Source organism: Buceros rhinoceros, unplaced genomic scaffold (assembly GCF_000710305.1).
Source record: "Buceros rhinoceros silvestris isolate BGI_N320 unplaced genomic scaffold, ASM71030v1 scaffold38113, whole genome shotgun sequence".
In the NCBI taxonomy this organism is placed as follows: Eukaryota; Metazoa; Chordata; class Aves; order Bucerotiformes; family Bucerotidae; genus Buceros; species Buceros rhinoceros.
Window position 1 is genome coordinate 1,859 of NW_010404923.1, and position 11,150 is coordinate 13,008.

The 11,150-nt window shown below is 39.7% G+C and overlaps 1 protein-coding gene across 1 annotated transcript in view; it reads left to right on the forward strand.

Annotated features, from left to right (window-relative positions):
* Positions 1 to 695: 695 nt before the first annotated feature.
* Positions 696 to 11,150, forward strand: part of LOC104491165 (SWI/SNF-related matrix-associated actin-dependent regulator of chromatin subfamily A member 5) — a gene marked incomplete at its 5' end in the record, with an annotated part of 21,606 nt that continues 11,151 nt past the window's right edge. The window contains 10 exons of the mRNA XM_010133540.1: positions 696 to 770; positions 3,634 to 3,800; positions 4,522 to 4,622; positions 5,260 to 5,360; positions 7,231 to 7,410; positions 8,793 to 8,948; positions 9,053 to 9,184; positions 9,984 to 10,052; positions 10,613 to 10,722; positions 11,000 to 11,146. Of these exons, the coding sequence (XP_010131842.1) occupies positions 696 to 770; positions 3,634 to 3,800; positions 4,522 to 4,622; positions 5,260 to 5,360; positions 7,231 to 7,410; positions 8,793 to 8,948; positions 9,053 to 9,184; positions 9,984 to 10,052; positions 10,613 to 10,722; positions 11,000 to 11,146 (1,238 nt within the window). The remainder of the gene's footprint in view (positions 771 to 3,633; positions 3,801 to 4,521; positions 4,623 to 5,259; positions 5,361 to 7,230; positions 7,411 to 8,792; positions 8,949 to 9,052; positions 9,185 to 9,983; positions 10,053 to 10,612; positions 10,723 to 10,999; positions 11,147 to 11,150) is intronic.

The window sequence follows — 11,150 nt, forward strand, 5'->3', positions numbered from 1 at the left end:
GAAAGAGTTAACTTCATAACAGAAGAGACAAGGATGAAAAAGCTTTGATGTGAAAGAATAATTGAAGGTGGTATGTCAAGGTTTTGGTAGGAGGGTTTGTGTTTCTGTTTGTAGTGGTACCATTGATGGTTACAACAATTATTTGATTTAGTAATCTAACTAGCGGGAAAACACGGTTTGTCTAAATTCCTGCTCTGCTTCTAGGATGAAACTTCAGCCCAGGTTCTTCTTTAGACCTGTTCCCTTGACACAGAATGATGAGGGATTGGGGGAGTCTGGAAAAAGAAAAAAAAAAAAACTTGAAACGACTCTTGTTTCGGGACGTGAGGTAGTCCTTTCACAGCTCTCTGCAGAGCCAGATTTAGGAGGGTTTTGGCTCAGCACCCTAGCAGCGGCATGCTGAGCTCCTGGACCACAGCTGTCTCTCTCATTCACATTGATGCGATGCTCTAATGATGGGGCTAAATCGGATTACAGTGGTCTAGCTCTGTCCCTCACCCTGTGGCAGGGGTCTTTGATCCATCTCCAGGTAATTTTACAGTAAGTAATAGAAAGCTGACTATAGCAGAGCAGCAAAAGATGGCTGGGCCATCTGATGTGGCTAGATAGTAATTTGAAACAAGCTTGTTCTCCTTTATATGAGTAATCTCCGTGTTCAGAAAAATATATTTTTTTCTAATTCTTTTTCATCTCAGGAATCTTTTGATGGTGCATCACCAGGAAAACCAAAAGAAATCCAGGAAGCAGATCCTACGTATGAAGAGAAAATGGTATGTAATATTTGAGACTGTTTACAACTATCCAGTACTTGAGCAGATGCTTGAAATAGACTGAATTTTTTGCTTGTTTGAAATCTCTTAACTGGATTTATAAAACTTTATCTTGTAATTAAAAAAATATTTAAATAACTTGAATCCATAAAATATCCAGAAAAAGTCCTCAGACCCTTCTCCTTTTGGTGTTTCGTTCGTTGATCCTCTGCTCTTTCTCTATTTCCATTGCAGCTCTTTGGGGGAATAGGTGTTAATGTTTTGCTGTGTCTAGCAAGTTTAGTCCTAGCAGCTTCGAGGTTCTCTAGATTTAGAAGAATGATGTAATGGAAATATTCACATGTCTTAGGGGAAGAAGAGGTAATAAGAAGTTGTTCAAGTTGGTTTGAAATTATCTATAGTGTTGTCCTTCCTGTAGGCCGAGGGGGATTATGAGGAGTTGAGTATTTCTGAGTCATAAATGGAAGGATCCTCTGGGAAAGCATCCATAAGTATTCAAATGGCTGCTACCTTACTTTCTCAAGGTATTGGAATCAGTTGAAGTCTGAGATCTTTTTCATCTCACTGCTGAATACAGGAAAATAATTCCAAACCTGTTGTTGAACTGCAGGGGTAGCAGTCCTTTGTAGGAAAAAGTATATTAATTTCTGTTTGGCGGGTGAGCAGTAAAAAGAAAGGTTTGGTGTAAAGCTTTGAGCAAGCACCACATTCGTTTTAAGGTGAAACCTGCTTTAGCGAGAGGAATTCAGAATAGGCAGGTTCTCAGAAATGGTACAGTTTATGAGTCAAAGTAAATAGAAGTTAGCTTTCAAAATTCACAGGAGGCTGAGGAACAGTTTACTCTTTAGGACAAGCACTGACTGTAAGCCTTGGCTGGCTTTTCAACCGTTTTGCTTTGTCTAGACTGAAAGGGATTTCATTAGCTTTTCATGAAATTTAATTTGTTCTTTGCGAAGCTCTAGTTAAAAGTCCTCAGGCTTTTGGAGATGGGTAATTCTGTACTTCATGGGTTAGATAGGAGAAAGCTTAACGATTTTCCTTATTTTTGTAGTTTTTATAATACCCTGAACTTAGGAACTGTCTACTCCTCACCATCTCATCGCGTTTTCTTTCTCTGTTCCTCCCTGTTTTCCTTTCTTCCTGTTTGTAATTCCAGTGCCTGTGACTGCATGTGGAATTTCTTAGGAAAGCGAAACGGATTCTTATAATTTGCTGCTTCCTGTGTTGTTTCTTCTTGCCACTGAAAATAGCCCAGTCGTTGTCTGCTAATTTCTTAGTGCTGCTTCCTGGCAAACTGAAGAAAGTGAACTTGGAGTTGTCTCTTCTCATCTCTAGACAGGCACGGTTACAAGCAGGGTTGTATTTTGCTGTGCAAAAGTCAGAAGATGCACTGGAGAAGAAAGCAGGAAAAGTTTCAGTTGGTAGAAGGATAGCATGAGCTTGCAGAGTACAGCCTGTCCTTGTCTGTGTCCTATCTAAGAGATAATGTTTGTTAGTCTCTTAAAGGAATATTCTTAAGAGCAGTGGAAACGACTTGGGATGCGGGTGCAGTGCCAAAACTTGCAGAAGATTCATCACTGAAGTTTTAGAACAAAGTAAATTTTGCAATGTAGTCAGTATCTGTTCTTGTCTTTTGCACAGCCAGTAAACAAGTACTTAAAAATAAGGGTCAGTAATTAGGTAGTGGTAAGATCTTACTTAGTTTAAACTTCAGAAACTGTTGCACACTAAACAAGAACAACAAAAAAAGCCTATGAAGAAGAGTCAGAAAGACTTTAGATCAGTGGGTGTGGGTGGTAGCTGCGTCAGTCAAGCTTAAGCTGTAGCTGGAGTCAGTCTGACTTCTGTGGTGCATACAGGAGCTCTTTCTTGGTCTCTTTCTTCTCTAACCCACTGTCTTTTACATGGTGCAGAAACTGCCTGCTTTAAAGAGGAGGACACTCGCGGAGCTGGCATTGCTCTTGCAGAAGTCTGGAGCATATGTTCCTTTTTATTAAGAAAACTGACTTCCTGTAACTGTGCAAGTTGCTAAATACCAGGTTATGTTGTGGCAGCTGGAAGAATGTCAGTGGTTGCTGTTAAGCTTGGAGCTCTTCTCTGTCCTGACTCTCTGTTTTCAAGTCTTGGTGTGGCCTTGGGAAGGTGTGTTGATTCCAAGTAGAAACTGTCTCAAGGGAATGGAACCTTTTAGCTACTATTATTGTCTCCTGTAATCCTTTTTGCACAGCAGAAACAGTGACTCCTATCAAAGGGAGCAGTCTGACAAGTTAGGCTGAGCATATCAAAGAGGTTTCTCTGCTGAAATAGGTGTTGTGACTTCTAGCTATGGGCTTTTCTGCCCTCTCTGCCCCCTTCCATGCCAGCTCTTTTGCGTATCTGACACCACAGCGAGATGGTGTATCTCACTGAGCAGGCAGGAAACTAGTGCGGTAGAAAATCATTGTTGCCAGGTTGGTGAGATGAACGAGTTCATTGAAGAATCCTGTGCATGCTGGGTGGGGGTTGATTTCTGGGAGTGGGACTATCATTTTTGATAGGAGAAGGTTGTTAAGGGACTCTGGCCTTGTCCAGTGACACTCATGCAATCTTTGTGCCAAAACCAGATTTCAGTCTTAGCGCGGGTGTCTCTGCAACTTTGATGTTACTGCATAGCAAAGGCTGGCCTTGACCTCGTGAAAGAATACTGAATCTGCCAGCAACAGTTGCGTTGTTGATGGTAATCATCTCTTCTTTGTTATTTCAGCTACCTGTATAAGGAAATGTGAATCTACATTGTTTAAAAAGCTTTTGTTGGGTTTTTCTTTCAAATGAATACGTACTGTAATGTCTCACAGTTGTTCCACTTAATTTTCTTTGTCAACAGCAAACAGACAGAGCAAACAGATTCGAGTATCTGTTGAAGCAGACTGAGCTGTTTGCTCATTTCATCCAGCCTGCTGCTCAGAAAACTCCGACTTCACCTTTGAAAATGAAGCCAGGACGTCCACGAATAAAGAAGGATGAGAAACAGAATTTACTGTCAGTTGGCGAGTGAGTGATGACATATAGGCCAGCTTGTACTGTAATTATGGATTTTATTGTACTCTAGAACCGTAAGTTAAACTTGCTAGTCTTTTGTGCCGTTTCAGTGTGTGGTTTATGCTGTATAATTGTGGTTTATTTTCAACTGCTCACCTGTCAGTTGAGGGTTGTTTAAGAATTCTAGGAGTTACAAGAATTTTATGTTGGTGGTAAAGCACTATCACGATTAAAAGTATTCTGGCATGAAGAAACGGGACAGAAAAATAGCGCATGCGTGGTTGTAAGGTGAAAGACTGCATGGACAACATCAGTATAACTGCATCTCCCAGGCAGCTTGAAAATCAGAAGTCTGGAAATCTGGATTGCTTCATTGCAGCTTGTGTGGCTACGGTACATTTAGCGTTTGGCACACATTCCAGAACTCTTAAATAATAGTGTTGTCCCTGCCTCGTAGTTAGAGGCCAGTCCCGATGCACACACTTTATCCCTTTCCAGTCACTTTGCTCTAGTGCTTGAGTCTGCTAACGACGTGGTCATCCTGCCTTATGAAGAAGCTCGTGGTTCTAAAGAACTAAAAAGCAGCATTTCGGCTGATCAGCTACGAACGAGTTCTGAAGAGTCATGCTGGAAGCTTCTTTGGGTGTTTGCGTTATGTACTGCAATGGTGTTAGATTTAATTTCAGTCTTTCCGGTTTAGCCAGAAACTTACTTCTTTCTTGCACTTTTTCAGCTACCGCCATCGTAGAACAGAGCAGGAGGAAGATGAGGAGCTGTTGACAGAAAGCTCCAAGGCAACTAATGTCTGCACTCGATTTGAAGAATCTCCATCATGTGTGTTTCCTTCCCCCCGCCTCCCCTTCTTTTCCTTCAAAATGTTTTTTAAAATAAAGTTTGTTTTCATCCTTCCAAAGGACAATGAGTCCATTTTGGGGGACAGAAGGAGAAAAAAAATCCTGCACCGGTGTAGTGATTCAAAGTGTATTAGTGAGGGACTGTTTGTTTTCAGTCGGGCCAGAAAGATGGTCCAGTGAGTCTTGCTCTTTAGAAATCCAGTTGCTGTCCTGTAGTTACTAGGAAAGAGCTAACTGGTTTTAAATCTGCCATCTGACAGTTTCACACATGTAACCTGTTTTCTGATACAGTTTGAAGTCCCTAACAGCTTCCAGTTCATGTAACTGAGAACTCACTATGCTGGTGGTTCAGTGTTCGACCATGCTCTGGTATGGGGGGTGGTGACAGTTAGGATTTCTGTGTGTTTTGGGTTCTAGCAGAAAAGAAAGCTGTTGGAGCAGCTTGCAGAAACAAAATGACGCTGTCTCCAGTCTGCATCGTCCTTGGAATTTACTGCATGAAATTTACTACTTCGTGTTGTTCTGTAGCTCGATCAGTGTCGATTAGTGGGCAAGGGGTGGTGAAAGTCTTCAGGAAGTTTTTACAGATTTTGTCTATATTCTTTCATGTCTTTTAGATGTCAAATGGGGAAAGCTGCGTGATTATCAGGTCCGAGGACTGAACTGGCTCATCTCTCTGTATGAAAATGGCATCAATGGTATCCTGGCAGATGAAATGGTAGGTTTTGGTCCTGGCAGCTTGGGGTACACTGCTGGTTTAGTTCAGCAGTATATGTGGGAGGGGTTAATAGCACAAAGTCCGATATATAATTTGCCAAACCTTATTTTTCTACTATGTTCTAAGTCTCTAATGGTAAAACTGTTAAAGGTATCTTAATCTAAAGAAACTGCAGGCACGGTTAGAAATAGGCGTGTGAAAAGGGAATCAAATTTGTTGGAGGGGAGTTGTTCTATAGAATGATGCGCCTTTTTTTTTTTTTCCGTCTAAACTGCAGCTGCTCGGTTATGGTATTCTCAGGCTGCCCTTGTGAAGAGAGTGTCATGTACGAATACAGCAACAAATGCAGGAACGCTTCCTGCGTAGTTAGGGGACAATGCAGGTGGCAGGATACGTATGTCCTACATGGACCGGTCTCAGCAGCAAGAGCTGCAGCAGTGTGAAATTTTCTGGGAAAATTGGTGCAGGGAGAGATGTAGCTAGAAAGCTGCGTTAAAATTTCTTTCATGCCGTGACCATGGATGTTTCAGCCAGAAAAAGCTTCTATAGCCAGTGCTGCTGTTTTTCTTCTGTTTCCCTGAAAGACAAGATGAATGCAAAAGAAACTGTAGTAGTTTGTCAGGCAGATGTCTTTTCGTCCTCCAAGTGATTTTAGTCATAGCTGGTTTTCATAAGAAGCAAATGAGGAAAAACAAAAATCTGATTTTATTTCAGTATATTGTATTTCTTATACCTCCTGGTAGTAATACGTTTTCTGTGTAATAAAACTTCTTCAAGAACAATTAGAGACAAATGAATTTAAATTATTTAAATTAAATTATTGTTTAGTAATATGTTCAATTTTGAAATAGATCAAGGGTTTTCTTCAAATATGTGCTTAGGAATAGAGGAATTTTATTTTTTGCTGAGTACAGTTCTAAGTGGAGCAGGCTTAACAAAAACAACTGGGAAATTTTGTAAGTCCTTGGATTTGTGGTATTCTAAAAAACCCATCTTGCAGTGGGGCATTTTAAATATTCACTATTAAATATTTTTGGATTAATTCTTAAATACTCATCCTTTTGGACTTATTAATGCCTTTCATACAGCTTATAATCACTCTTCCATGTCTTACGGCAGGAGGAATGTGGTAATTTTCAATAGAAAGACTTGAATTTTAAAAGCAAAAATAGCTTGTGCTGATTGTTTTCATATTTTTTTTTAAATTCCATTTGTTGGAGTCATAATATTTTTGAATTATTTAAATTATGTGAATGATCTGGTTTTTGCATGTCTTCCTCAGTTTTGTTTTATTAAAATTATATGCTGAAGATAGAAGGTTTTAAATATTTCTGAATGAGTGCTTAAAAGTACTTCTGAAGAAGCTCAGTGTTGGTTTTCTTCTTCGACACCTGTAGTTGTTTACGTTTATATTTGACTTTCTTCTCATAAGAACAGATATCATGTAATGACCTGTAGAAGCCTACTTACAGGGCTCCTAATTTTTTCACTTCATTTCAGTTTTAAGGGAATGCATGCGTCCAGTTTGTAATGTTCGTCGACCTCTAGCCTACAAAACAAAATTTTATGAAATAATGTTTTCTTGCGCTTCTAAGTTAGAACATGTCTTATTTGAAAGGAAAGGTGAAATTCTAACTTTATGACCCAAGGTTTGAAAATGGTACTACTTTTTTAATTTAACATAGGAAGCCATATGAACTTTTCCTAACCAAGATTTTGATGCCTTGTGCGAGTAGCACTGCCTGTCTTATCTATCTCACTCATGTCTTCAGGCTGCTGTGTCTCCATGTTGTACTCAGGACTCACCGCTGCGTGTTTTAAAGGTGTTTCATGAGAGATTTTTTTTCTGACACATTAATATCTCTTACAGGGTCTCGGGAAGACACTGCAAACAATTTCTCTTCTTGGGTACATGAAACACTACAGAAATATTCCTGGTCCTCACATGGTGTTAGTTCCTAAGTCTACTCTACATAACTGGATGAATGAATTCAAGAGATGGGTACCTACGCTTCGAGCAGTCTGCTTGATAGGTGACAAGGACCAGCGAGTAAGTTTGGATGTGGTGGTTTTTCCTGTGTAAATGCAGCATGTGATTTTGCTGTCCTTTACCTTTACTTGTTCACTTGCAAACAGTGAGGTCTACAAGCGCTACCTATTTAAACTATAACCAGCTTAGACCTTGCATGTGTGTTGCCCAGTTATTGCTTCATCACTTTACACTCATAATTTCTTGTCCAAAGATATTTCTCTCCTTCTGTGAAGACAATAGACCACGTGGACCAGCAAAACCCAATAAATCTTATAATAGGAAAATAAAGTTTCATGTGAATTGCTGTTGTATATATATAAATCTGTGGAAAAAGTACTTTGTTTTCTGCTCTATATAGCACAGTACATCGTCTTGGCTGTAACGGGCTCTTCAGAGCAGTGCGGAGTCTGTCACTAAGGATCTGTTTTCTGAAGGCAGTTACCAGCTTAACCTTGGAGGGGGCAAGGTGGCTCGGCTGGTAAAAGTGATATGCTGAGGGATCTTACTTGGCTTGAAGTTTGCCAGTTAAAAGAGAAAATACTGTTCAGCCTCTTCTGGCTTTACTATTTCAATCGTCTCTTTTTGTTACTTTTTTTTCTTTATTACTTTTTGTAACTTACAGTCATTTTCTTTTTGTTACAGTATCAGTTCTTTGGTACTTTTTTTTTCTTAGCACAGCAAAGAAATCCGTGGGATAGGATGGTGTATCTGTAGATTTGTCCACTGGAGTTACGCACTTGTTTAATTCTAAGGGCATTTAGCTCTATTTTCAGAGTTTGTTGGGTTAGAAATTACAAATAGATGAAACTTGAAATAGTTCTGGCGGTCATTGGTCCAGGTGCGATATCTTGTGTTTTGGGGGGTTTTTAGTGGATCTTTCTTGAATCCAGAAGTTCTTATTCTTTCCTCAGTATACTTGATCCTTACATTAGTCAAGTTCCTGACAGTTGTACCTCTCTGTATTTTGAATTGTAATTACTGTGGCTGCTTCTAGTCTTGGATATCAGCGTTCTAGAAGTTGTTCGGTTAGCCAAAGAAAGCTGTCCTGGGACTGTTTTATATTCAAAACCTACTACTTTCTGAACTTAAAACTTAAACCCAAAGCCTATAGAAAATTAATTTTGAGTTCTGATCTTATAGTTCAGCTATTGAAAACCTGATGAGCGTAGGTAGTTATCTGCAGTTTCCAAAGCCAGGAGTCAGAGCTCAAATACCTTCTCCGTTCTGCCTCAAGGATTCTAGCAGCTTCAGCAGTGACAGAATTGTCAGGCTTTATAATGGTTGTATGTGGTACTGCCTTTATAATGAGTAGCATATTGTTTTAAAATTCTAACACCGCCAGGGTGTTCTTTTTGGTTTATATTTGACAAAGCCTCAGTAACTGTCACCTTGTTGTCTAGGCTGCCTTTGTCAGAGATGTGTTGTTGCCTGGAGAATGGGATGTCTGCGTAACCTCGTACGAAATGCTTATCAAAGAGAAGTCAGTATTCAAAAAGTTCAACTGGAGATACCTAGTTATAGATGAAGCCCACAGGATTAAAAATGAAAAATCGAAGGTAATTTATACTTTGGCTGAAAGAGAGATTTGTGTGGGTTATTAGGTGGTGGTGCAGGGAACTAGTAATATTTTTATGTTTGCTCATGTCTCAATGTCCTCCAGTTATCAGAAATTGTGAGGGAATTCAAGACTACCAATCGGCTGCTGTTAACTGGAACTCCCCTTCAGAACAACTTACATGAACTCTGGGCACTTCTGAACTTCCTTTTGCCAGATGTCTTTAACTCATCTGAAGTAAGTCTTCATTTCTGCTCATCAAAGTAAATTAGCTTTGCTGGTTTTCCAGACTTGAAAATAGATCTGAATGTGTATAGTTAGGAGTACCAGTTACTGATAGCGACAGACTGAAGTTAGAAGTGTTTCCAGAATTTTTTCAGCTTGGCCATGTTTAAGGGCTGTTGTGAGTTTAGCAGCTGTAAGACTTATTTAAAATCACAGCGTGATGATGAACAGGCTTAAACATTGTGATGGCTAAACCAGCTAACTTTGTTCTTGTGTTTAACTACGAGTGATCTTACTGTTTATCGAAGACTTCTTTCCTGTGAGTTGGGAGGTGTGATGTAATGAGCAATAGACTCCACAAAGTGAAGCACGTGCTTAACTGTTCTAATGAATTGGGGGTGTCACATCTGGGAAAGGGAAGCTTTGTGATGCATTACACCAAAATCTTACTTCTTCCTTTTCATTTTCCATCACATGCGGTGGTAGTACGCTTCTTCCAGATGGAATTTGTCCAGTGGAGCGATACAAGCGAATCTTTCAATAGAAGAGGGCTCACATACTGATTTTATTTTTATTTCCTTTCAATGGTATAGAGAGTTTTTTGAGGGTGGGGTTTTTTTTGTTGGCGGGGGGTGTTTTTGTTTTTTTTTTTGGAAGGCATTGTGTTGCAGGGCTTTCCTTAAAATAGACCGAAGAGGGTAATTTGTTGTTTGTTCTTTTACTTACTGCCTATGTAATTCAGTTGTATTTATTCACCATCATAATGACGTGAAAGGAAACTTTTTACATACCTATGATTTTGTTGCTACAGGACTTTGATTCATGGTTTGATACAAACAACTGTCTAGGGGATCAAAAGCTGGTGGAACGTCTCCATATGGTAAGTCTTTCTGCTTCTTGTGTGTTACGCTTACCAAAGTTAGGTTCTGAGTAATTCTTCTAATTGTGACACAATTAGATTGTTGGGATTGTCTTGTTGTGACACAATACTAGGGTAAGATAGCTTATTCCAGAAACTATGGCAGACCTTCAGAATAGGTGCTGAAGCTCAGAAGATGGTTTGTTTCTTGAAAAGGCAGTTGTTTTGGGGGGGAGAGAAGAGTCAATAGTTCTGGCTTTCAGGGTTCTGAAATGCTTAATTAAAATTATTTATTATGAAGACACTATAAATATTTCAGTCAAGGAAAATTTAAAAAGAATCAAAGGGCACAGAATCACCTGAAAAATTATTTACACTTATCTTTGAGTCTTCCAGAGAAAGCACGTCGTATATTCCCATGTCTAATAACCTGTCGGTATAGACTGCTTTTTCAGATGATCTGGTAATAGGTCTGGCCTTTGAGCATTGGTAGGGACACATCACATCTGCCCTGCTTTTGTCTGTTGACCTGTTCAGTGTTTCAGTTTCCAAACCACGTTTAACGATGCAATGTCCTTCAGGTGCTACGACCATTCCTTCTGCGTCGCATTAAGGCTGATGTAGAGAAAAGCTTGCCTCCAAAGAAGGAAGTTAAAATTTATGTGGGTCTCAGCAAAATGCAACGAGAATGGTAATTCACTGTGGTACTTGACTGTGTGGTGGTTAGGGCTGAGAAGGAATGGGATGCTTGTGACTTGAGCGTTGTGTGGAACCTGATTTGATTCCTCGTGATATACTCCCAACTCAGACACGGTTCCTTGTGACGGTTTCGTGATGGCAAAACCACGCGTATCAGAGAGGGTTACCTGATGAAATGAGGGGAGGGTGAGCTTTTGACAACACTTACACTTTAAAGAGAGGCCAAGTTTGTTTTAAAGTTACGGAAGTGTTTTCTTTCTTCGATGTAGGTATACACGAATCTTAATGAAGGATATAGATATATTGAATTCTGCTGGGAAGCTGGACAAAATGAGACTCTTGAATATCCTCATGCAGCTGCGAAAATGTTGCAATCATCCGTACCTCTTTGATGGAGCAGAACCCGGTCCACCCTACACG